The sequence below is a fragment of the Triturus cristatus genome, chromosome 4_2, assembly GCF_964204655.1.
Source record: "Triturus cristatus chromosome 4_2, aTriCri1.1, whole genome shotgun sequence".
NCBI classification, from domain to species: domain Eukaryota; kingdom Metazoa; phylum Chordata; class Amphibia; order Caudata; family Salamandridae; genus Triturus; species Triturus cristatus.
Genome location: NC_140586.1, coordinates 283,651,720 through 283,674,413, shown reverse-complemented (window position 1 = coordinate 283,674,413; position 22,694 = coordinate 283,651,720). Strand labels below are relative to the sequence as shown.

Genomic DNA, 22,694 nt, shown 5'->3' with positions numbered 1-22,694 from the left:
GTGACAAAGGGTTGTTGGCAAGCATCACTACTACTATGCAGTAATGCAGAATAATTTAGCCTTATACCACAAAAATACACAGATATCCTGAAAAAAATACATTAAAATACAAAAGGTAGTGTGAAAAATGAAACACTAGGTATGTTCTAAAATGTGAGGGGAGTGCTACCAGAATATCACACACATCTGCTTGAGTGACAAGTCGATTTTAGAGAGTGGTGGCATTCCCCTCTATGTGTATTTTACCACAGGATTTCAAAGGGGATTAAACCTGATTTTTGACAAATCAACTCTGCAGAGAAATTCCATGAAAAGTCTAGTTGGCAGATTCAATTGCCATCTGCAACATGAAGCAGGATTCCTTAAGAGGGCCCCATAACAAGTAACAAGGTGTCTAAGTTTAAGGAACAACATGGATTAGACCTCTGTAGCAGAACGAAGACCTATTCTAGAACTGTATGAAGATTCTGGAAGAAAGCCTGACCACTATAACCTTACAGCCCGACGTAGCAGATTCTACCAGCCATTAAGGCCCACTCCAGCGTTAAGGGAGCAGGCCTTTAATGGCGGGTAGAGCCTGTTACAGCGGGCTCTAAGGCTATTAGAGCATTCCGCCTCTAGAGGACAGAATGTTCTAATTTGTACAAGAAAGGCCTCAAGAACCCTGAGGGGATTAAAATCCCCTTGGGCTCCGTGAGGCGAACAAACATTGGAATGTTGGTGCTCCGGGCTTCTACCGGACATTAGAAGCCCGAAGCACTCCATTGTTTTTAATGGAGCGCTCAACATTCTAATGTTCTAACAACCAGTAGGACTCAACAGATCACATTGAACCCACTCCGAAAGAAACCGCAACAGTGGAAGGATTCACAGGAAACTTGTGCAAGCTTGATCCGAACTGAACCTGACATACTAAGCTTTAGAGAATATGATCGAAGGGCCCCCCCCCCCCCCTCCAGCCTCCTTGGGAAACGCCCGATACACAGTCTGGCCAGTCCGGCTCAGTATGCTTCTCAAGGGACTCAAATTGGTAAGCCTTTCTGAGTCAAATCCAGCGGTTAGTTGGGTGCGTGACCTTTCATGAGTTGTGCCTTCAAAGGGAGGTCTTGCTCATGTGGTTTGAATCTGTATACATCCTTTTAATCTTAATGTATCCAAAATAAATGTTAATGTAATGTAGAGCCTTGATGGGTCGTATAAAATCCACATCACTGATATATAATCACTTCCCAAGTACACTTCATTGGTACTGGGTATGTATGTGTTTATGTATAGTATTCGTAGCACACACCTAGACTTCGAAGCACGGGAGTGCTGTGCATCAATGGGCCAGCATAGGGAGTAGTCGATGATATCAAGGAGTGAAGTGAAAGTGAGAAGGAGCGAGATTAGTAGGAGGCCATATGAGTGCTTCAAAATCAACCATTACTTCGATGACATATGTATTGCAGCTATATTACCCAGAATTCCAATTGGTAAATCTTAAACTATAACATAAATAGTTGCAGGCTGGGACCTGCTTTGGCATCCTGAAAACATTGAGGAAGTTTCTTCCTCTTCTCCTCAAGTCTGCAAAGGAAACTGTTGTTCGCGCTCGGATTCTTTCCCGCCTGGATTACGCTAATGCACTGTACGCTGGCATCCCGGGCTATCTTTTGAATAAACTTCAGACTGTGCAAAACTCGGCTGCCAGGCTCCTGCTGGGTCTTTCCAGCAGGAGCAGTGTGCGCTCCCATCTGCGCTCTTTGCACTGGCTTCCTGAGGAGGCTCGAATAAAATTCAAATCTTGACTATTGCCCACAGAGCTCTCAATGGCCTGGGGCCTACCTACCTACAGAGGAGGTTTTCCTTGTATGCCCCTGTGAAACAGCTGCGCTCCCCTTCACAACTTCTTGCCCAGATCCCCCGGTTCAACCGTCAAAGGCTTGGCGGGAGCTCTTTCGCTAGAAAAGCTGCTTTGGCATGGAACGCCCTGCCGCTGTGTCTTCGTAGTATTCAAGATTCTGTGACCTTCAAGAAAAAGCTAAAAACGTTTCTCTTTTAGCTCCGCCTTCTGACTTCGACCCGTTTTTCAGGCTCGCGCCGGGACACTCCTTGGAGTAGCTGTGCGCGCCACAAATTCATATAGAATAGAAATTTCTATAGAATAAATGTAAGCATTTCGATGGGGCGCATCAGCTTGAAAGCTCATCAAATGAATTCAGAGGCATTTCAGAGTGCCACCGTCCACGCTACAGTAGCTCATGGGCACTGGCAGCTACCACTGATTTCCACACCCCATGTTGTGGTTGTGAGTAGCCAACAACTGTGGAGTGAGCGAGGGCAGGGCTTTCAGAAAGCCAACACCCTGGTAGCAAGTTGGGGGTGGTTGAAAAAGAAGACTAGGGGCGAGGTGGTGAGTGATCTCTAAGAGTAGAAGGCTTGCTGGTAACTATTGTCACCATCAGGTCTGAAACTGTTCCATAGAAAACAAAAAGTTTTTTTGTCACAGAAAAACAAACATTTGTACAGCTCGGCCACTGCCAAGTCGAAGATACGACTTTCTACATCCTGAAACTAGTAACAAGCCTTTGCTGTTCGTCCAACTACTTTCATATGTGTTCCAGCAATATTATTTCTTCATTTCTACCTTGGCTTCTGCTTCAGGGACGTCTCCTTGAATTGGTGTGCTCTCAGCATCACCTGGAATGCTGCAAAAGTGGATTACTGCTGACTGAAGACCTACATGTGACCAGGGTCGGGCGGGCCTACAGGGCAATCAGGCAGTGCCCTATGGGCTGGTCTGACAGGTCAATGTGTGGGCCGTGTTCTTTGGCTGCTTGAGAGCCTGGTTTATGGCAAGACTGTTTTTGTTAATTTCCCGGTTATTACCACAAACTTTGGCAGCAGCAAGGTCCAATTCATGCAGTCTTCCATACCTTGCAAGACACTTATGTGTCGTTGATAGTTCAAAACTGCCCCAATTTGCAAACATGGACCACTTTTTTAGCCACCTAATTCACTGATAGGGGCCACTTTTATTTTGGTGCCCGGGCCTAATGTCTGTCCCACTCCGACCCTGCTTGTGACTAATAAGCAATCCCTTTAATGGCAAAGGGGAGCACAATCGAAGCAAAGTTGTTCTGCTGATGTAGAGACAGAGTGGGCTACAACATTGGTGTATTTTACTTGGAAAGAAGAAGGGTCTAACATACCTCAGAATGTCTGCAGACTCACTGGGGGAACTGGAGAGATAATCCACTTTCAAACCTCAAAAGGAATTTTTACCAAGAAGTAATTCAGCACTCTTGGAAATTTATTATATGTCGTTCCTCTCGAAAGATGGTTTCTTCATTAACTTATTATATGACAGCGACTAGGTTTCACTCTCGTCTCCTACTGCACCACAATGGAAGGACTTGTGCAGTTACTCTGGTTGCATTTCTCAAAGAGGCATAAATTTACAGCACACCCATTCGTTACCATGACAACTGTTCTTCTATGAGCAGTGGTGTAGCTATCAATGGTGCATGGCGCCAGGTCCCATACGCAGGCGGGGCATAGATGCAGGTGGAGCCCCACTGCACCAGCTGTGAGGGTGAGACAACCCCCTTCGACTGATTCTCTGTAAAGTGTTGGGACACCTCCCTTCCAGCTCTGACGTCTGTGTTCGTGCTCTGCCCCCTTCCGCCCCACCGGGTCTGGCTCCATCTAAACAGCAGCACAACAAAGGAGGTGCACAGTGAGATGGCTTCTCGCCGGGCCACAACGTTAGGAGTTGTGCAGTTACTCGGGCTGCATTTGTCAAACAGACTCAGATTGTCAGCAGAAGGATTCCTCCCCATGACCGTCTTTCTTCTATGAGCAGCAGCATAGCTATTCATGGTGCAACTGGTGCACTGGCACCAGGGCCTAGAGACTGGAGGGGCCCCACTGCAGCAGCTGCTGGGTGAGACACACATGTTCACCAGGCAGGCTGCTGAGGGGCAATAACAGGCAGGTGCAGGGCGGGCCTCGTTGTCAAAGGAAGCTACACTACGCTCAGAGTGCCATGATCTACTAGAAGCAGGACACGGTTGGTTGGGCAAGATAAGGATGGTATTCAACACTGGGTAGAGCTGAAACCTGGTATCTGAAACAGCAAGAGTCTGAAGATCGATGAAGAGGAGTTAAAGCATCTCCCACAGAAACAAGCATTGGCATCGCCAATAGGTCTAGCCATGCAGCACATTAGCCGGGGTACTGTGCCACCAGGGATTGAATAGCTATATAATTACTACACACTGGGTCATGCAGTCTGATTCAGGAATACATGCTTGCCTGTGCCGCATGCTTCTTCTTCCTGGCGGCTTTATGATAACAAACACTGGGAAGACTCGTGTGACATCAGATGATATGGGCACCAGAAGCCAGTCTATACAACATGCCTATCTCTTTTCCACCGTGATCTTTGAATATCCAATGGCTCATGCAACAGAGAGTTACTGGAGATGAGTGGTGGGTACCTAACCATGAGGGAAGGGAGGGGTGGTACACTGACTAAGGACATGCCTAGAGGAAGGTGGACCACTAGTAAATCGAGGGTCAGTGCAACGAGCAGTGGCTCTTTTGAGGGGGTGGGGAAAAGGAACACTGTGAATATAAATGGTCACTGAAGGTTGGGTAACTGCGCACCTTTTCCAAGGCTCCTTCATATGTCTGTAACCCTTGCCCTCTGCCCTGGATATGCCCTCATTTACAACTTTGCCTCTGCCACGTGCTTCTTCTTCCCAGGCTGCATTATGAATTGCCAATGCTTTTTTGTTCTGACACAGATTTAGCAGTCCCCGCTATCAGAGATCAAGGACGCAGGAATATGAATAGTGAGAGGCTAAGAGTGAGATAAGAGTTCAACTCAGTGATGTCATCAAGGCCAAAGGAAAAGCGATGTCACTTTGCTTAACACCGTGCATTTTGTTGCATGAAAGATGGGAGACGTCACTACAGACAAGACTGGTGTGACGCAGCCATACCCGGTGTGATGTTACTTGTCATTGCCTTTCCGGAACAGGGGCTAACTGCAATGCTTTATTCAGTAATTTACCATGTAATCATTTTAGCAACCCTTACGATTTTCATGAGAAACAAATGTGTGTTTGGACATGTTTACATGAGTGACATGAGCTTAACATGGGAGTCAGGCTCTGTTATGCCCTAGATTACTTCATTGTCAGGTTAGGGAATTACTGTTTTTAAAAACCAAGGCCCTCATTACATTTGGACCGGTAATCCGGACATGGGTGTAAACTAGTGTTTGCACAATCAGGATTACTATTTTGGACACACCTCTGGGTACAGATTTCTTCAGGTAAAATGTGTGCGTGAAAAAAAGGACAAGATGCCAGGATCTGCACGTTTTGAACAGGAGAAATCGTTTGTTTTACCGGCAGAACTATGAATGGGGAAGTAATGTCTCATCAAGTAAAACGTGAACACCGCAATATTACAGCACGGTATTTCACTGAATTAGAAAATGAACATACCCTAAAGAATGTTCCATTAATATTGTCTGGATATCGGCCAGGGGTTTGTGTACAATGATTAATGCTACTGCCCTGCACGTGTGTTTTTTGTTCTGTCTCTGGCCTCATCTGTTTCATAGTTGGAACTTGGCGGGCATGGTCATTGAAAACTTTAGGACAGATCTTTTACTTTTTGTCTAATGTAGGGGAAACCACTTTTGAAGCCTTTTTCTTTTGTAACTTTTTAAGCACTCTTAATGTATAGTTGAATGAATATAAAATATGACAGGGTATCAGCCGTACGAGTGCCTGGTTGGCGATGTTTGACACAAGGCGCTTAATGGTTGGAAAGCTAACTTTTCTCAGCTAAAACTGTAAAGTACCAGCCCAATAAACAAGTATGCATCTAACGGGGTTATTTGTCCCGACACAATGTTTGATATTGACAAGATGTTGTTACTGATAAGGTACTTAAGGGCTAAGAGGGCGAGGCTGCTCACGTGGCCCCGGAGCGGACAGACCTGACACGAGTAGGTCAAACATGCTTATTTTGCATGAAATGGTGCTTGGGCCTGACAGAATGGCTTTAATTTAGCTGCTCCCACCTGAAATTGTCCTATCCTCCTGGCGCAGGTTTTCCAGTTGATTCCCCCTGGTCATGGTGCAGGAAGAGAGCAACTCAGAGGCTAGAAGTAATGTACAGAAACCACACCTAGAAGCTATGACCTAAATCCCGGAAGAGAAAGCAATCCAGAAGCCCCAGTAATAAAGGGCCAGCAAATCTAACTGGATTCCCATCTAAAATGAAACATAAAAGCGGGCACTGTGCTGAAGCATGAAGCGCGGCGCCCGTGTAGATAAAAGTTAGGCGTGCTGCTGCCATGGTGAAACCTGAAGCACAGCAACCATGAAGCAGGTGCCGTGCTGATAAAATAAAAGGACCCCAGTACTAGGAACTTAACAGAAGTAACAGGCAACAAGCAATGGAGTGGGAGGTGCAGGAAGGATGGCAGCAACAACAGGGGAAGGAGGGGGGCGGGAGCGAGGATCCAATAAAATACAGGCGCTGAACAAGCTCCCACAGTGTAACACGAGCAGGAACAAAATAAAAAATAGTCCCCCAAACGTACAGATAAACAACCAAAGTGTAAATATCCCTCACCTGGTCCCTTCTCCATGGGAGGAAACAAAAGACAAAAAGGAGGGAAAAAGAGGAAGGATTCACCACCAAAAATCAAGCATTTTGGAAGGACAACCCAAGTAACAAATAAAAAGCAATGGACGGAATGTAAGCCCACAAAGTGTATACAACAGGTCTCGAAGGCTCGACCTAAAACATGAAAAGGGATGAGATGAAGAAATGGAGTCTAAAAGCACTTGGATGAGGGTGAGGAAAAATCATGACAGAGGTGGGGGGAGGAGAAGGAAACGTTCGGAGAAGAGAAAAAAGGGCTAAAGCTGAATGGAAGAGAGGAAGGGAGAAGGACTGAAGGTAGGTAAAGGATGGAGAAAACAAGAAGGGAAAGAGGAAGGGTGGCTGAAGGAGGAACAGGCAGGAGAAGAACTGACAGTATGAGGGGGATAAGGTTTGAGGGGAGGAAAACTAATGAAGTGAAGAGATTAAAAAAGAAGAACCTAGCAAGGATTTGGCAAGACTGAGAAGGGCCTGAGAATAGGAAGCAGAAGTGTTTACAAGCATTCATCACATTAAACACTTGTTTCCTTTGTAGTACAGCTTCTAGAGTTTTATCCTTTCATAGTGGTGTAAACTGGGGTGTAACGATGAATTTTGCAGTAGGTGCGGGACTGGAGGCCTGACCTGGACCGTGGATATTGCTGTATTTTAATATTCAACCAACATTCAGGCGGTGCTCATTCTTGTAGCCTGCACTAGTGCTCATGACAGTCTTGCCATGCCATTGGCTCGGAAGTGACTCGCTTTCCTCACTGTGAAACCTGAAGAGTGGCACGAACCAGAGATGCAGCACTCCCTAGGACTGCTATACTTGCACACACCATACTAAATGCTCCCAAATGGCAGCAGATGTGATATAAGGGAAGAAAGATTGTATTGTCTCAGAGTAACTATGAACACAGTTGTGTGCAGAATCAGTACAAGGTTTTTTGCCATCCTCTCATTTAACTGCCCCCCTCCCCTTTTCAACATTTGCTGTATTTAAGGGTTGATCGACTACCACTGTGTCCTGGAGCCAGTCTCGGTTCTGCAAGTTTCAACCATACTCCACAAATATCCTAAAGTCTAGGGATGATCCATTAGGAGAAAACAAGCCTACTAAGAGGGCAGAGGAGTTTGTGCCATCATCCATGAGCACCTCTTCCTCAGACCTGATTGCAGCGGCTGGATACTCTTACAGGTGACAAGAAGCGCGCTACAAATCTACTGATCGACTGATGGATAAAGTCCAGATCTACTCCATTAGTGACAGAGGGGGAGGCCTCCTCACTTCGAGTTACTAGCAAACAATGTTCCCAGGCTGTTCTCTGCTCGTCCAAGTGGCTCTACAGAAAGAAACAAAGACTCCATGTTTAACAGGTGTCTTGAAAAGAGACAAGGAAGTGAATCCAGCTCCCCTGCCATCCACAAGGCAGCCTTAGAATATTTGTGCTCTCATCTCTGGACTCACAGGTCTCCGTCATGCCTAGTGAGGGATAGCCGCTGAGCCAAGCACTCCATTACCTTAATAAAGAATCAGTGGAACCCCCGTTTTATGTCCAGGGATCCATTCTCTCCCCTGCAGCTACCATCTCCCTGTTGTTGACAGAGTACGGGGAACATATATCCCAAGCCAATAACTTGTCCACAAGCCAAAGTCCATGAAATGCTTGAATCTGTGGTTTTTAGTAACCCACTCAGACGGGCCTCCTACATGAGCAGATTCAGTGTAAATTAGGTTTTGTAAAAAGTACCAATGCAACGACTGTGTACAGACTTAAGACCCCTTTTTGGGGACCAAAAAACACATCTTTTGGGCTTTATGTGCGAATCTTCTGCATTTTGTTACAGGTTTCCCTCCTTGATCTGTGTGCATACCCTGAACTACACAGGCCTCACCCAGATTGCCACATGATTGAGTCCTATCTCAGTACCATCCCTCCTCATATTCTTTTCAGAGATCTTCCTCCTATTTAAACTCTCGTCTGGGCATCTAGTTGAAGGGAAGTGAGGTTAAGGGTGCCTTCATATAGCATCTTGCCTGGTTTAGTAAATCAACTAATAGATTAGGGGAGTCTTCCTGTGGCATTATTCCTCTTTGTGCTTGTAAAGGTCTGTAAGCGCCTAGATTCATAACTTAGATCCCCTCATTTGTACCCCATTATCCTTATTCCTCCTTCCACACTCCTCACCATCTTCAAATTAACTGCAACTTCATTCAACGTGACTATTATTCTCATCTCCTTACTATGGTTGCACTTCTGTGGGTCACGCCTCACAGCATTTGGGTGAATATATCACTCAATAGGCCCAAGGCTCTATTATTTTGCCTATCTGTGTGCTTCGCCTTCATGCTTCTGGGTAGACCTTTTACTGTGGTATCTATGGTTTATCCTTGAGCTGCTACATCTGTGCTTCTGGATAGACCCCATGGCCTTCTACTGTGGTGTGTGGCAACATCTTGGGTGCACCACTTCAAAGCCTGGGTTGTACCCATAGACTACTACTGTGGTACCCGTGGGCTATTCTTGGTCACCTCTACTTCTGGCTGGAGCCCATAAACCCACTACTGTGACGTCTTTGGCTATCATTGAGATGCTCCAACTCCATTTGGAGTTGATTGCCATAGACCAGTAAGGAGGTTCCTCTGGTTTGCCTTTGTATCACATCTCTTTCACTCCACAGAAGACCCTCTAGGCCCACAATTGTGGTGTCTTTGGCTACTCTACACCTGCTCCATCTTTTTTTCGAGGAGGACCCATAGACCCACTACTGGTTCCTGTGGTTATCTTTGGGGCTGCTCCGCTTGTGCCCTTCAATGCAACCTCCTCATTCTCTCAACATACCGAGTGGCCTGAAGATGTGAATGTGACAAACTAATAGTGAAAGGTATTTGCAATTGTGACTCAACCTACCACATATCTCTCCTCTTCACCCCAGGCTTAATCACAGCCACAACCAAGGCAAGCCAAGAATCTTCACTTTCAGGTGGATCAGGGGCTCTCAGATTCACCGCATGAATAAAAGGCGATGAACAACGACTCAAAACACCTCTGAAATGTTCTTCATGCTCTATCGCATTTCTTCATCTCTGCAAGCTGTGTTTCAGTATCCTATTATTAAACTTCTGTCTCAGATCAAATAGTTATTTTTGCTTGCCAACTTTCCCACACTCTTTGCAGCCCTAGACGTTCACCTACATCATTGCCTCTGACAGACGGGCGTGTAAAAGGCAGGGTTTAATATAATAATGATAATTACTTGTTTTTTAACATGGCACTTCACATCACACTTCAGACATGAGGAGACCATGATGGAAAGGCCACCACCTTCCTAAAATTTATGGCATTCAGATAGACAGCTTTACGGTGTAATGTGCTCACAATTTGTACAATTAGAACGTGCGTAAGAGTCTTCATGTAATGGTTTGGCGTGATAATGAAGAATACAAAAATATTGTTTCGAAAAAGTGTTAAGAGGAACCTATAATGACATAATCCATTTAAAAATTTTACTGACAACTAGCAAGAAACCATTATGACCAAAGAATGAAAAAAATCGCTTGTAAATCAAACCACAACCATTACCATCTAGTTAACCATCACCCCTAAACTTTACGCAGTAATCTTTATGACAAGCTCTAACATAATCATAATCCAAAGAACTACTCTAAACTGTATCTTTTATGCAATCATTATAACACTATTTTGTCCCTTACTCTACAAAGAACACAATGCCAGTAACAAAAATATGCGTTTCCAAGCTCTGTTATTTCATTAATGCTAGCAAAATTCATACAATCAGTTTTCATCGCCACATTTTCATATTTTATATTTGTTTGGTCATTTTTTTCACCTAATGATCCATAAAGAATGTATTTCCATGTTACAACAATACGTCTTGGTCTCTGAAAATGGGTGCTGGAGCCCGCCACCTCAAACTGAGCACTGCGGCTTGAGCTCCTTCTCATTTTCTTCCCAGGGTTCGCTTCATGCTAAAGACACGAGGCTTAAAGAGGTCCACACACTTCACACACAGCCAACTGGAGCCACCAGGATTTTTTTTTTTATGGTAACAACAATTCATTGACAACATCTGATCTGAAGTCCATACCTCTTTGTTCTCGAAGCACGCCACTGCGTAGTCTCTCTTAATCACAACATATCGCTCTTTCCATTTCTTCAGGTCTTCTGCGTACAGCAAAATGTCTCCTTCACACAGCACGGTCTCCTGCTCTGGTGGAGGCTGAAGGAATATGTTCATTGTGAGAAACAGCAGAGCATGACATGTTGAACATCCTATGCGGGAATCAGAGATCCTGCTTCCAGGACCGAATGATAGGATTTAATTGAAGTTCCCGCTACACCATTGCTACTTCATAAAATCACAGAGGACTTGTTCACATAACAATCCTGTTAACTGCATATTCAGAGCATGTGGGTGAAAATGGCCCAATTACTTATGGTCATCTTCATTACTCCGAGTTCTATTCTTCCTCGGCCCAATCCACACACAGTAGGATGTACCAATGAAGAAAGTAATCGGCCACAGTGAGTCAGAAATAAATTAACAGGCCTCAGAAGCAAACATTTGTGAACAAAGAGAGAAGGGGAGGTCACCAGCCGCCTACAGCCTGTCACAGGACAAGAAGGTGCGCAGAGATGCCCAAGCCATTGCATTGTGATCGTCCTTCAGGGAAGCACACCTGAAGTACACCCAGGAGGCAACCCTCACTTGGTAAGGATTTGCATGAGGAGGTAAAACCACTTTTTTACCAAAAAGGAAGTGAGGCTATGTGGCCAATTTGCAGTAAGTAGAACCAAGTGATCAGAATTCTAGTCACAGCTTCTCCAGATGATCAAATTGTGTGAATCTGTACAAATCAAAGTACTTCTCTGAGCTTCAGTTTTGCTCAAATTGGGAGCATGGAGGTGCACGATAAATCTAGCAATTAGTGACAAGTGTCTCATAGGAGCTTGAAAAGGATGATCTGTTTCTCTTGAATATTCCCTTTGAGGGAAAAAACACATGCATGGAAATATTTTGCATACTCTAGTTCTTCAAATGATATGCAGTAGTACAACACTTCTAGGAGCATTAGATGTATAGTGGTTTGCAAAGACATACTGCAGGGAGATCTGTGGATCACTGAAAACTGATCTAGATTCATAGAGGTTTAGGAATATTTGAGCAAGATCGGAAAAAGTACCGGATTGGGGTATCTTATGCCCCAAATAGGTCCAGAATGGTTTGATGCCTACTGAAGGGATGGTATGGAACTTGATACAGAAATTTCACCTACAGGCATTAAATTTGAAGCTGTCTGACATGAAATATCAGTCTTAACTCCTCTCTCTCTCTCTCGACACGTCTTTGTCCCCAGATATCTTTCTATTGCTGCTCCAGTTGCCCACTCTATTACTCTTGACTTCATTTTTGAGCTATCTCCAGCAATATCCCTCTGCATCTCTCTATATAAAACGTTCTCGCTCAGTCTCTCTCTCCCTGTATAGATCTTTAGCAATATGTTTCCTGATCTCTCTCATCCTCTATAAGTAAGGTTATGCCATACTTAGCATGAAAGTAGAACTCAACAAAGAAAGCATGCTTTTATTGGTTTTGTTTAGTGGTTTTTAAGATATAGGCATTCAAAAAAGGTGCTGGGTGGGGTTGAAAGGGTTAATACTTTGATATATCTTGCAGTTTTATTCCACTGGCGGCCTAAAGACTAAGCCTGTGACCATGCGTGGATGTGAATTTAAAAAACATAGCGCCACCCCCCCCCCCCCCCCCCCCCGAATGATTGGCGACTCTTCCAACTCCTGACAACAACTTTGGGTCTATGGACACAATCCTGAGGTCAGATTCAATAATACGGATGCTGATTTGTTGGGCACAAGATGCAAATTAGTATTAGAGCGGCCATTACAGGATGCGGGCACAATCCTTGCATCCAAAAATAAATTAAATAAAGTCCACATGTGGGGAAAGGTCAGCGGTTAGCACACCCTGAATCCCCGGACCTAGTGGAGGGACAATTGATGGGTCCCCACAAATACTAAAAAGAAAAAAGCATATATGCTAAAATTCATGGACTATTTTTTGTAGCTATGGATTCGATACACTTAAAATGGTGACATTAGTCTGTAGCCTTGACAGCTGGGTCACAGATTCCACACACCCAAGATGGTGCCTGAGGTCAACAGCGTTAAGAAAGCTAACAATGGGCACCATCTTAGGTGATTCAAGGCTGTGGCCTATCTTTCAATGCGGAGTACCTCTACCACGGTCTTGGATATGTCTAGTCTGTGATCTACAAAAACAAATCCACGGTTGGGGCTTTCCCCCTCCCCTCTTTTGTGTATGAAAACACCTGTACCCAACCATTTTCAAGAAAATAAATGTATATGGGGGGGGGGGGCGTAACACCCCAAACACCCCCTCGAAGCTACGCCAGTGTGTATCCTCGACCAATGTGGATAATTCAAGTTCCATTTAAAGTATCCTTCCTTCCTCACTCCCCTCGCCCTTCAGACACATTTGCTTGTGCCACTACAATGTAAAATGGGCCTGAAATCTTCCACTAGACTTAAAGGGGGGGGGGCAGTGGAGTAAAGTCAAATGATGTCCCTGCAAAGCTTGTCGAGGATCCCCTAAAATGTCATTCAAGCAGTCTGATTCAGCACCACAGGAGGTACAAGGAGCCTAGACAAACCTGCTAGATATGAAAGACAAGGTATAAGCCATGGCAAATGTAAGGCAGAAGGGTACGGGGCAAGATCGCCACTGGGTCATAGGTATAGATCAAGTGTAGAGCAGGGCCTTGTATAAGTTGCCAAAGTCTGAGGCGATCATGGGTGCGACATTGGTGCAATTTATGAATAAATATCTTATGGTTTTAGTTTATCATCTTCATCTATAGGCCTGTACTAATATTGAGGTCATGCGGTAAGTGCACTGTTGGGCGGGAGCTATCTTACTTGGAATTAGTTCCATTGACGCACAGGTTGCACACAGATGACTGAGGCTGGTACCTTAAACCAATGATTAATTGAATATCTAAAAAGCCCATGGTGAGCGTAAAAGGCAGTCTAGGTCTGTGCCATTTTCTGTTGCCCAGTGGACATTAATCAAATCATCCAAGCAAATGTAGGGATAAAAAAGCAATTTAACACGAGTTCCTAGTATTTTTCATAATTATGAGCTTCAAAATGTATATTTTTTCCATTGGAATGTTAATTTCCAATGTAAGTACTGGCCCTATAAGCCCTAAAATACTTCCATTACTGCAAATGTTTGACAACATTTAGCTCTATGATCCTAACCAAGCAGTGGACTGCGGAAGGTTGCAATCTGAGAATTAGGGACACTTTTTTGGGCTGTCTGGACCTAATTGTGTCCCCAATCTAACCCAGTCTAAGGCAGCACAACGTCCTCTGTATTCTGTATGTAAACTCGCTGCACTATCCCAGCTGCAGATTATACAAAGATATTTGCAACATGGCGCACCACTTCCCAGTGCTACCGGGTTCACATTTTAACCCGAAACATGCAGAGACAGTTTAATTTGCTGCTGTTTTTTTCTTTTTCTTCTTTTGTTCTCTTTATTGTCCTCTTTTTGAAGCTCTTTTTTCATTTTGTTTGCGTATACTTGCGTGATTTTTCATATTTTTTTGTTACTCTTTTTGTTTATTTTCATTTTTCAATATCTTTCCATTACTTTAGGTTTCACTTGTCTGTGTCCCCTTTGTTATTTCTATCTCTTTCATCTCTCCACCTTTGTGGGCTTTTTTAATGTTCTTCCTCTTTTATTTTCCATTGCCTTCCTTTCCTGTCCCCCTTTCTAGCAAGGGTCTTTTCCTGCAGTTTTGAACCATCTTTTCCCACTTTGTAGCACTCCCTGCAACGTTTCTCCCCTCTCACCATCATTTTGGCTCCTTTCCGCTTTAAGTAAGAACATATAAAAGGTAAGTGAAACCCTAGCCTTTTTTTAGCACAAGTGTGACCTGGAAACAACCCGCATGCCACGCCCCCTGCCAGAGTTTCAGCCCGCGCGCCGGCCATGATGGCTTTGTTTCCTTCAGGTGAGTTCTGTGAGAGCCCTCGCTCCCTCTTGAGGAGACACCAGCCCGGCGCAAGCAGCAGTCGGCGGCCTTACCTTGCTCTTCAGAAAGCGGGCCTGGGGGTCTCGGTGCTGCTCCACCTCACTCCGGATTTGGTGGAACAGGGCCACGGCGAACTGCCGCCTGTAGTGGGGGCTGAAGTTGCTGATCACGGCTTCTGTTTTTCCTGTAACGGATAGCAGAAGAGAGAACATATGACGTCAGTTCAAAGAGGAAACATTGGCACTTCTCCTGGGTCAGGAGCGTTTTTCCATATAGAAATGCGGTTCGGTATTTGGCAACCTCACCTCGCCCCCCAAACGATACTACTGTGAATGCATTACAAGTACATCACACGAATAAGCCACACACAGTGTGATCGGGTCTGTGATTGCTGACTAAGTTGAGAGTCAGTGTCCTGCTATTTTTAGTCACAAAAGTTGTCTTAAGGCAGTGGGCTTCAAATGTTTTAATGCTGCGCCTCCCCCTCCCTCCCACACCCTAGAAAAACAACAAAATTAATCACTGGGCCCCCTCAGAATTTTTCACAATTATTCTATTGAAATTGGCAACATTTAAATATGTCTAGACTTATTTAAACATTGCAGTTAAGTTCTGTTACTGTTTTAAAAATGCCATCAAATACATGATTGCCGATCATACTATTCTGGTCAGGCAGGTTTTACTAACATCGAAAATTATCTACAGTGTGATTATTAAAATTGGGTTGAGGGTTTTGAAGAATATTTGGAGTCCCTTCCATCTTGACACATACTCCCAGCTAGGATATAAATGACAAAAGATGTTAGTGATGGCCCATTACAGGGGGGCGAAGGGGGGGGGGGGCAGGTGTATGTGCACGCACAGATGATAATAAAGCTTTCTTTACTACTGCACATTTTCTAAATGAAAGTAGAACAATGGCATTGGAAAGTCTGTGGCTAGCTCCTTACAATCAGCGGGTATAAGCATGCAGTATAGGACTCCCGCATAAACATATGTAAGCCTGTAATCAATATTTCACGGTGATGATGTCATACCTGTCCATCATTTCCCATAATTTGCAGAAATTATATATTGAATTGTGGATTTTATTCAAAGGCTGTCTCTGGTTTTGTTGCCACTTTCTAATTATTCTCCGAGCTTGACAATGTATTTTACGTAACAAAAAGCTACGAACCACTCTGATCAGCTTCACGGTTGCACCTTGCTTATAAGCATCATATTCAATAAGCATCTACTTCACGAATCAGGGCCACTGCCAGCCAAGCCTCTGGGACCGTCAGTGGCGGCTCCTCCGCTAAGCAAAGGAGCGTCCCCCCACTGCTTTTTTGCAGTGAAACAAAGAGAAAATAAAATGATAACTTGTGTTATTAACATTTTATTTTCTCCAACTTCTGCAGCTTTGCGTGAGGGTGCAAGAGAGGAGTGGTAGAACCCTCCTAAGTGCGAAATGACTGCTTGGCCGGCCCTCTTTGGCCGCCCAAAACAGCCTTGTGCACTTCACATGTTCTCCATGCAGGCTGCATCGCAGTCTGCATGGAGAACATGCTAAGGCCTCCAGTCAGCATCTGAGCGTTCAAACCTTGGCTGACTGGGAGCCTGGGTGTGCTTCCTGTGGCCGAGCGAGGGAGGACTACGGAGGAGAGACACGGCAAGGAAGCGTCGAAAAGGTACCTTTTTTTTGGTTTTTTGTATACCCGCTTCCTCCCCCACTGGTTCTTTTCCCCTCTTCCGCCCCCGCCCCCCTACCTCAGATCCATGCCAGCCCTTGTTGGAGACCATACTTTCAAACTGCTCTCGGTCCTACACACAGAATACGTGTTATGAAGCTTCACCTTCTGAGCAACATAATAAAGTCTCACCTTTGATTTAAGATTTGTCTGTCCAAAGCAGGTTCGAATCCATGACAGATTTTCAGGCTATTCACATAAAATAAATCAGTGCCTAATTTGTAAAAAAAAAAAAGTATGTGCCAGGGACTCCGGTTTGCAGCTTGCACCACCCACTGCCAATACCAGCCCTACAAAATGTTAGTACCTACGCAACCACTAATCAGCACACTCCTTTAAGTCTAACAATTTGAATGATACCAGAGCACCCAAAACTCTCAGAATTGCCTGAACACACAAGTATCAATTTTTTTAGTGTATGTTTAATTGTTTAAACACGCTGCGGATATGCCAACCTCAAAAGTAGACAAACAGCGCCCCCATATGGTGGACCGTCATAAGTGCTGGTGTTGACAATTAAGTTCCAGTGCTAAGAAAAGGCACACACTAGCTAAAATTAACCACTGAAATAAATGCCCATAAAGATGCTTTAAATGGAAATACTTTAAACGGTGGTTAATCTGAAAGGCTGGCCTGGATCTTGCGCTTCGGGGCAACAATGGACACCCCTTTTTGGATGTTTAACTGTAGTAGCACGTCAGGTGGAGTATGTGGGTTTGAAATGAAGAAGAGTGGAATCTAACACTTGTTTCTACCTTTTGCTTGGGTGTTCATGCCTTAGGAATGGAAAATGAATTATGCGCTCCAAAATGAAGTTTTATCAGAGGAAGACTTGATTGGAGCCAATGTCAGAAACACTTCGCATAGTTTAAACTAAGCCAATCAGACCTGCTTTCTCCAGACAATGAATACAACATTATCCTCTGTGACAAGAAACATATTTTCTTATTAAAGGGCTTGTACAGCATTACAAAATGCTGTTTTCACCCGTTACTCAATGTTATAAAGTACTGTTGTGGATTGTTTTACTTAAATGTAGTTATATTGACCAACTTTTCTTTTTCTGAGAGCGATTCAAGTGCATTGCATCTCGTGCACACTTCTGCATAGATACTGTGTAGTATTGCATCTGTGTTTTTTCTGTTGAGATGGAATCCAGCTTGTATTGCTTCCTACTAGAACAGTAAATATAATTTGAAAGGCAAAAACCTGTTTATCCAATAACACCAACATTGCTCACTCGGGCTTCGGGTGTGTTTTGATACAAAATAGTCTGAATATTTGAACTTTATATATTTATGTTCAGTGGCCTAAGGAATGGTTTACTAGTTAGCTTTTGTAGATCACTTTCAGCAGACTGACGTCATCAGGGTGCTCTCTCAAGTCATCACATATCTGCAGGGGCGACTGGGCCCTCCTTTTCGTCTAATTCGGAATATTTAAAATAAAATGCATGCAAGTGAAACAAAGAACAATATTGCTTTCGGAAAGGTAACGTCTGTTCGTGAGCACTCCACACCAAGAGCAGAGACCTCACAAGACCATGGGTATGGGATCTATGGAAAAGAACATGCCCACCCCGGTCCAGCTCCTGCAACACACACTGTGTGATACACAATAGAAGGATCCAACCAACCCTACCCGGCTTCCGGGCAGCGAAGGGCAGAACACATCACAAGAAGTTGACAGGATATTGCGCGCGCCACTGCGGACTTCCAGGTTTTCTACAGAGAACGCAATCAGCGAAAATCCTTGGCAGCCAAACCCGAGGCGACGGCTTCATGGTCAGAGGAACCAGAGCGCGTGGTCATGGCACGTGCGTCATGACTCTTCATTAGGGTGCTTTGCACAGTGAATCCCGGCGTGGAAATGGGGTACGTGAGTAAACCCATGATGGACACCCCAAGCTTTGAGTGTCCGAAAAATAACTTTATTCCAGAAGTGAGACCGGCATGCTCGCCCCAGAAATGTCAGGGCCTTCACTGGGTAGCTCGAATACCCCAAGATCTCAAGTTAAGAATGATTCCAAGAGCAGACAGTAGCGCCCCTCCGCTAAGGCGGAGGAGCGTCACAGCACTGCAATGTATGCTGTGCAAAAAGAAAAAAAACAATAAGAACAAGACGTTATCATCATTGTATTTCTTTGTGCGGGACTGGAGCCAGGCCGGGGCTGAGCAAAGTGAGGAGAGGTTTGCACTCCCTAAGTGCCATGAATGTTTGGCCGGCCTTCTTGGGCCAGCCAAACATTTATGCACCCGTAGCATGTTCTCCACTTGGCTGTGTTGCACATGCGAGGACAAACAGGTCGCTCATACCAATCACAGCGCTGCTCATGCAGCGTCATGATTGGCTGGGAGAGTCTGCTTCCAGTGCTGCAAGTGCAGACGAAGCGGACAGAGGAGGGGCATGCGGCTGCGGCAAAGGGAAGGTAAGGTTATTATAAAAAAAAATTATCCACCCCCTCCCTCCCCACCACCCCTGTTCCGAGGCAGACGCCACTGAGAAAAAACAGAGTCTCATTGAAGCTTTTAAATGGAGACTATTATTACTTATTATTATTAATTACGTCACTTTAGCTGAAGCCAACGAGTCACCATAGTGTGGGGCAGCGAACAGGTCATCAGAGGCACCAACTTCTGAACAGCCAGAGAAACGGTGCCTATTTCCGCATCATGGACACACAGTAAGGTGTTATTGCCGCATGTTTGTTTAGCTTCTGCGCTTTGTGAAAAGATCTTTGTGAGATTACCAAGAGCTGGCAAAACGGCCTAGTAATCTCAGCACTCCTATGGAGACATCATTTGGTACGACTGACTGCACCAACAAGGGTGAAAAACTAAAGACGGTCACTGAAGTTAGTGTTATTATGAACTGCATTTACCATGATGCATTGCGGCGAACTGAGTGTGGGATGCGAGGCAGTGTGCTCCCACCCTATTTCTGCTAAAAAATAAATAAATAATAAAATAAAAGGATGCTGAATGGAAAGAAGAAAGTTTGGCAAAGTTAGCCCATCAGCTGTAGCCCCGGAGTGCAGTTTCCTTTAAGATAATGTGCACATATGAGCAGGAAAAAATCTGTTTCTCACAGTGTAAGATAGCCAATGGCTGAAGAGGGCGGACTCAATTCTTCAAGCCAAATTCTATGATTGGTTAAATCAAAATGTGAATAATTGCTGAACAGACCATTGGATAAAGAGGGCAGGCCCAAAGTTCCAGTTTGTATGCATTTTTTTATGTCTGGATTTTAATGAGTATATGAGGCTGTTAATACAGCTAAACCTCATCCAGACCTAAAAAGAAATGACCAGAAGCTCCCAAAGAGCAAATAAAGGACAAACAATGAACTACATAAAAGACGTTTTCTTGATGCATCTTGACAAGTACTACAAGGTTTTATGTAGGATTATTGTTAAAAAAATATTATCTGAAATAAATACTTTCTCCTAAATATCCTAAAAAAAACCATAGTTGGTGTGGATGTAGATTTTCTATTATTAACTCCAAAGGGGTGATAGTTTTGTGAACACCACAATATTTTGTTAGATGAAATGTAGTCAATGATATTCTGCTACCAGGTGTATTACAGGCACCACCTATCACAAAGCTAAGTGTGATAACGCACCTGTGTAAGATATCTGTGTGTAGCCTAATGGTGCGGGTTTAACTCCTTGCAGGATAAATACAGCCTTTCATTCTTCTGAGACAGATGCAGTTGGCACAGAGTAAAATGTATTTGGACTGAAGCCAAAAAGGCAAATCAGGGTTGTACTATTTTGCAGATTGTGTAATTGGGAGTGGACAATTGTTACTGTACTATGGCCCGCGTCCGCGCAGCGCATTTAGGTCTCTGAGTAGTACTGTATCTCCAGTGTCCCCACGGTACGCGCCATTACACCGTGTTTTCTCAACCCTTGAGAGCCAGTCTGCACTATACTTTTCCTTATTTAGAGCTGGCTTGTTAACGTGAACCAGGGCCAAGGTTCCACCGCGGGCTTGGCCGGACCCTCGCGTCGCCTCTGCAGGACCTGTTGTGCGCCAGATTGAAATGCAGGCTGTTTTAGTAAAAACAAAAAGAGGATGACATATTTCTTAAACAGACATGGCCTACGTTTTAACTGTAACTGTAGGAGAGTAGGATCTGCACTTATGTTGCTCCCACTTTTTTTCTGATGTTAACACTGGTTTCTGGCTATAGTCTGGCTGGGTCCCTGCTAATCAGGGCCCCAGTCTCCCTGTTCTCTCTAAACAACTTGGAGTGCATATTAGATGCACTAGTGATTGGATACTGCGGTACCTTATGAGCCCCTAGTATATGGTACCTTAGGTACCAAGGACATAGGTACTTCACAGGCCTACCAGGGGCTGAAGCATGTATTATGCCACCCCTGGGTAGCAGACTAAATCTGACACCACAGGCCTTCTACTGCAGCCTGGGTGAGGTAGTGTTAGCACTCCTCACTGAGGTATAGGTTCCTATATCTCACCATACACACACATATAAACCTATCAGTCACCCCTAAGGCAGACCCTATTAATCCTGAGGGCAGGGTGCTTGGTTTACAATATGAGGGGGTGCCTCTGCAAGAGCAGGGCCCCTCTGCAGCTGGCAGAGTCTATTCTCTGTGGCTGTTTGTGGATGCAGTTAAACCATATACTCTTAAGTGCATTATAACCTAGTGGTAAATACTAACTTCGGACTGACTGCATCAAAACATGTCATGTTTGGTGTCAAACAACTTGGAATCATAACCCCCACACCAGTAACTGGTGTGGGAGTATGATCCCACCCTTCTAGAGGGGACGACATGTACCTACTATGGAAACACAGTAGAAATCTGAAAGAGCCCTGGCATCACAAAATGGATGCCACCAGCACAGACACTGGGCTGCCCTCCTGCTGCTGACTGAAACTCACAGTGGAGGAGGCCCAACAATAGGCATCCTGTCACAGGGAGGTGTCACCACCTCCCAGACAGGATTTAGTGCATTGGGGATGGGTGGGTGCACTCCTAGAGTGCTTTGAAGTCCTGCACTGGGGGAGCAGTAGGCTCCTCTGTGCATATGCCAGCTCAAACCGGTTCAGGGGCTACCTGCCCCTGCTCTGGCGCGAAACTGGACAAAGGGAAGTGGGTGTAACCACCCACTCCCCTGACCCATAGGAGTGGTCATAGAGCTAGTCCCTCCCTTTCCTTTAGTATAAGATAGGGAAACTTTGCCGTTGCAAATCAGATATCCCTGGACGACGCTCTACAAGAAGAATCCTGGACCGTCGACGTTCTACTACCTTTGGAAGACTGAAGAATCTCCCTTGGAGTCAAGGAGTGACTCCCCTGCTTGGCAGGCACCAAAAACTTGAATCAACGGTCGTAAACTTTCCCGCTCCCGCCGGAGTCCGAAGTCCCTGCAGCCCCGGAAGTGGATTTCCTGACTTCTCGATGGCCATTGTGAGTCCCCAGCAGAGCTGAGGTGAGTGGACCCCACGAGTGACGAGGAACAGCAATACCCGAGTACCGTGCACTATTGTCGAGTGCAACCCCTTCACGACATTCTATGAACTTGTCCATTGGACCATGTGTGGTCCAAGCCTCCAGCAAGATTTCCCTCGAAAATCGGAGGCCTACCTCGTCCCGAGTGACCGTGGGCTTCTGTGAAGCGAATCCTCACAAGGCGTCTTCGCGATCCCTTGCCGGCTGGCTTGTGGGTCCCCTGAAGGCTTTCTCATCAAACCAAAGGGGTCCCCTGGTTGCTCCAGGCCTACCCTGACTTACCCTCGCTGGGTGAGTCCCTCAGACCTTGCTGGTCTGCACCGCTGACTTTCTTCACTTTTCATGAAACTTGCTGTTGCTAAGGCTTGTTGGCTCCAATCCGGTTGCCGACACCTCAGTAAGCTGCATACTTCATGGGACACTCCGAATCCAGCTCTTGGTCAATGTCGACCTCCTGGACCTCGTGGCTGAAGAGTCAAAACACCCTTGATCACCTGAAATCACCCGACATCCGTGGGCATCCATCTTCCTGGCCCCGGGTCACTGGCAAGTGACTGTGAACACTGTCCCTTTTGCTTTCAGGTCTTCTTTATCTTGAATCCAGCCTTGGATTCCACCGGACACTTCTCCAGTCTCCACAAGCAGCAAAACTTATTCGGCTTCCATTGAAAACGACGACGCGACCCGACACCAAAAGACACCTATGCACCCGGCTTC

General features: G+C 45.1%; 1 protein-coding gene across 1 annotated transcript in view; it reads right to left on the bottom strand.

Moving 5' to 3' along the window:
- Nucleotides 1–22,694, bottom strand: part of NIBAN1 (niban apoptosis regulator 1) — a 388,096-nt gene that overhangs the window by 198,380 nt on the left and 167,022 nt on the right. Inside the window, exons 2-3 of the mRNA XM_085601526.1 lie at nt 14,813–14,943; nt 10,768–10,899 (exon numbers count right to left, since the gene is read on the bottom strand). Coding sequence (XP_085457652.1) covers nt 10,768–10,899; nt 14,813–14,943 — 263 coding nt within the window. The remainder of the gene's footprint in view (nt 1–10,767; nt 10,900–14,812; nt 14,944–22,694) is intronic.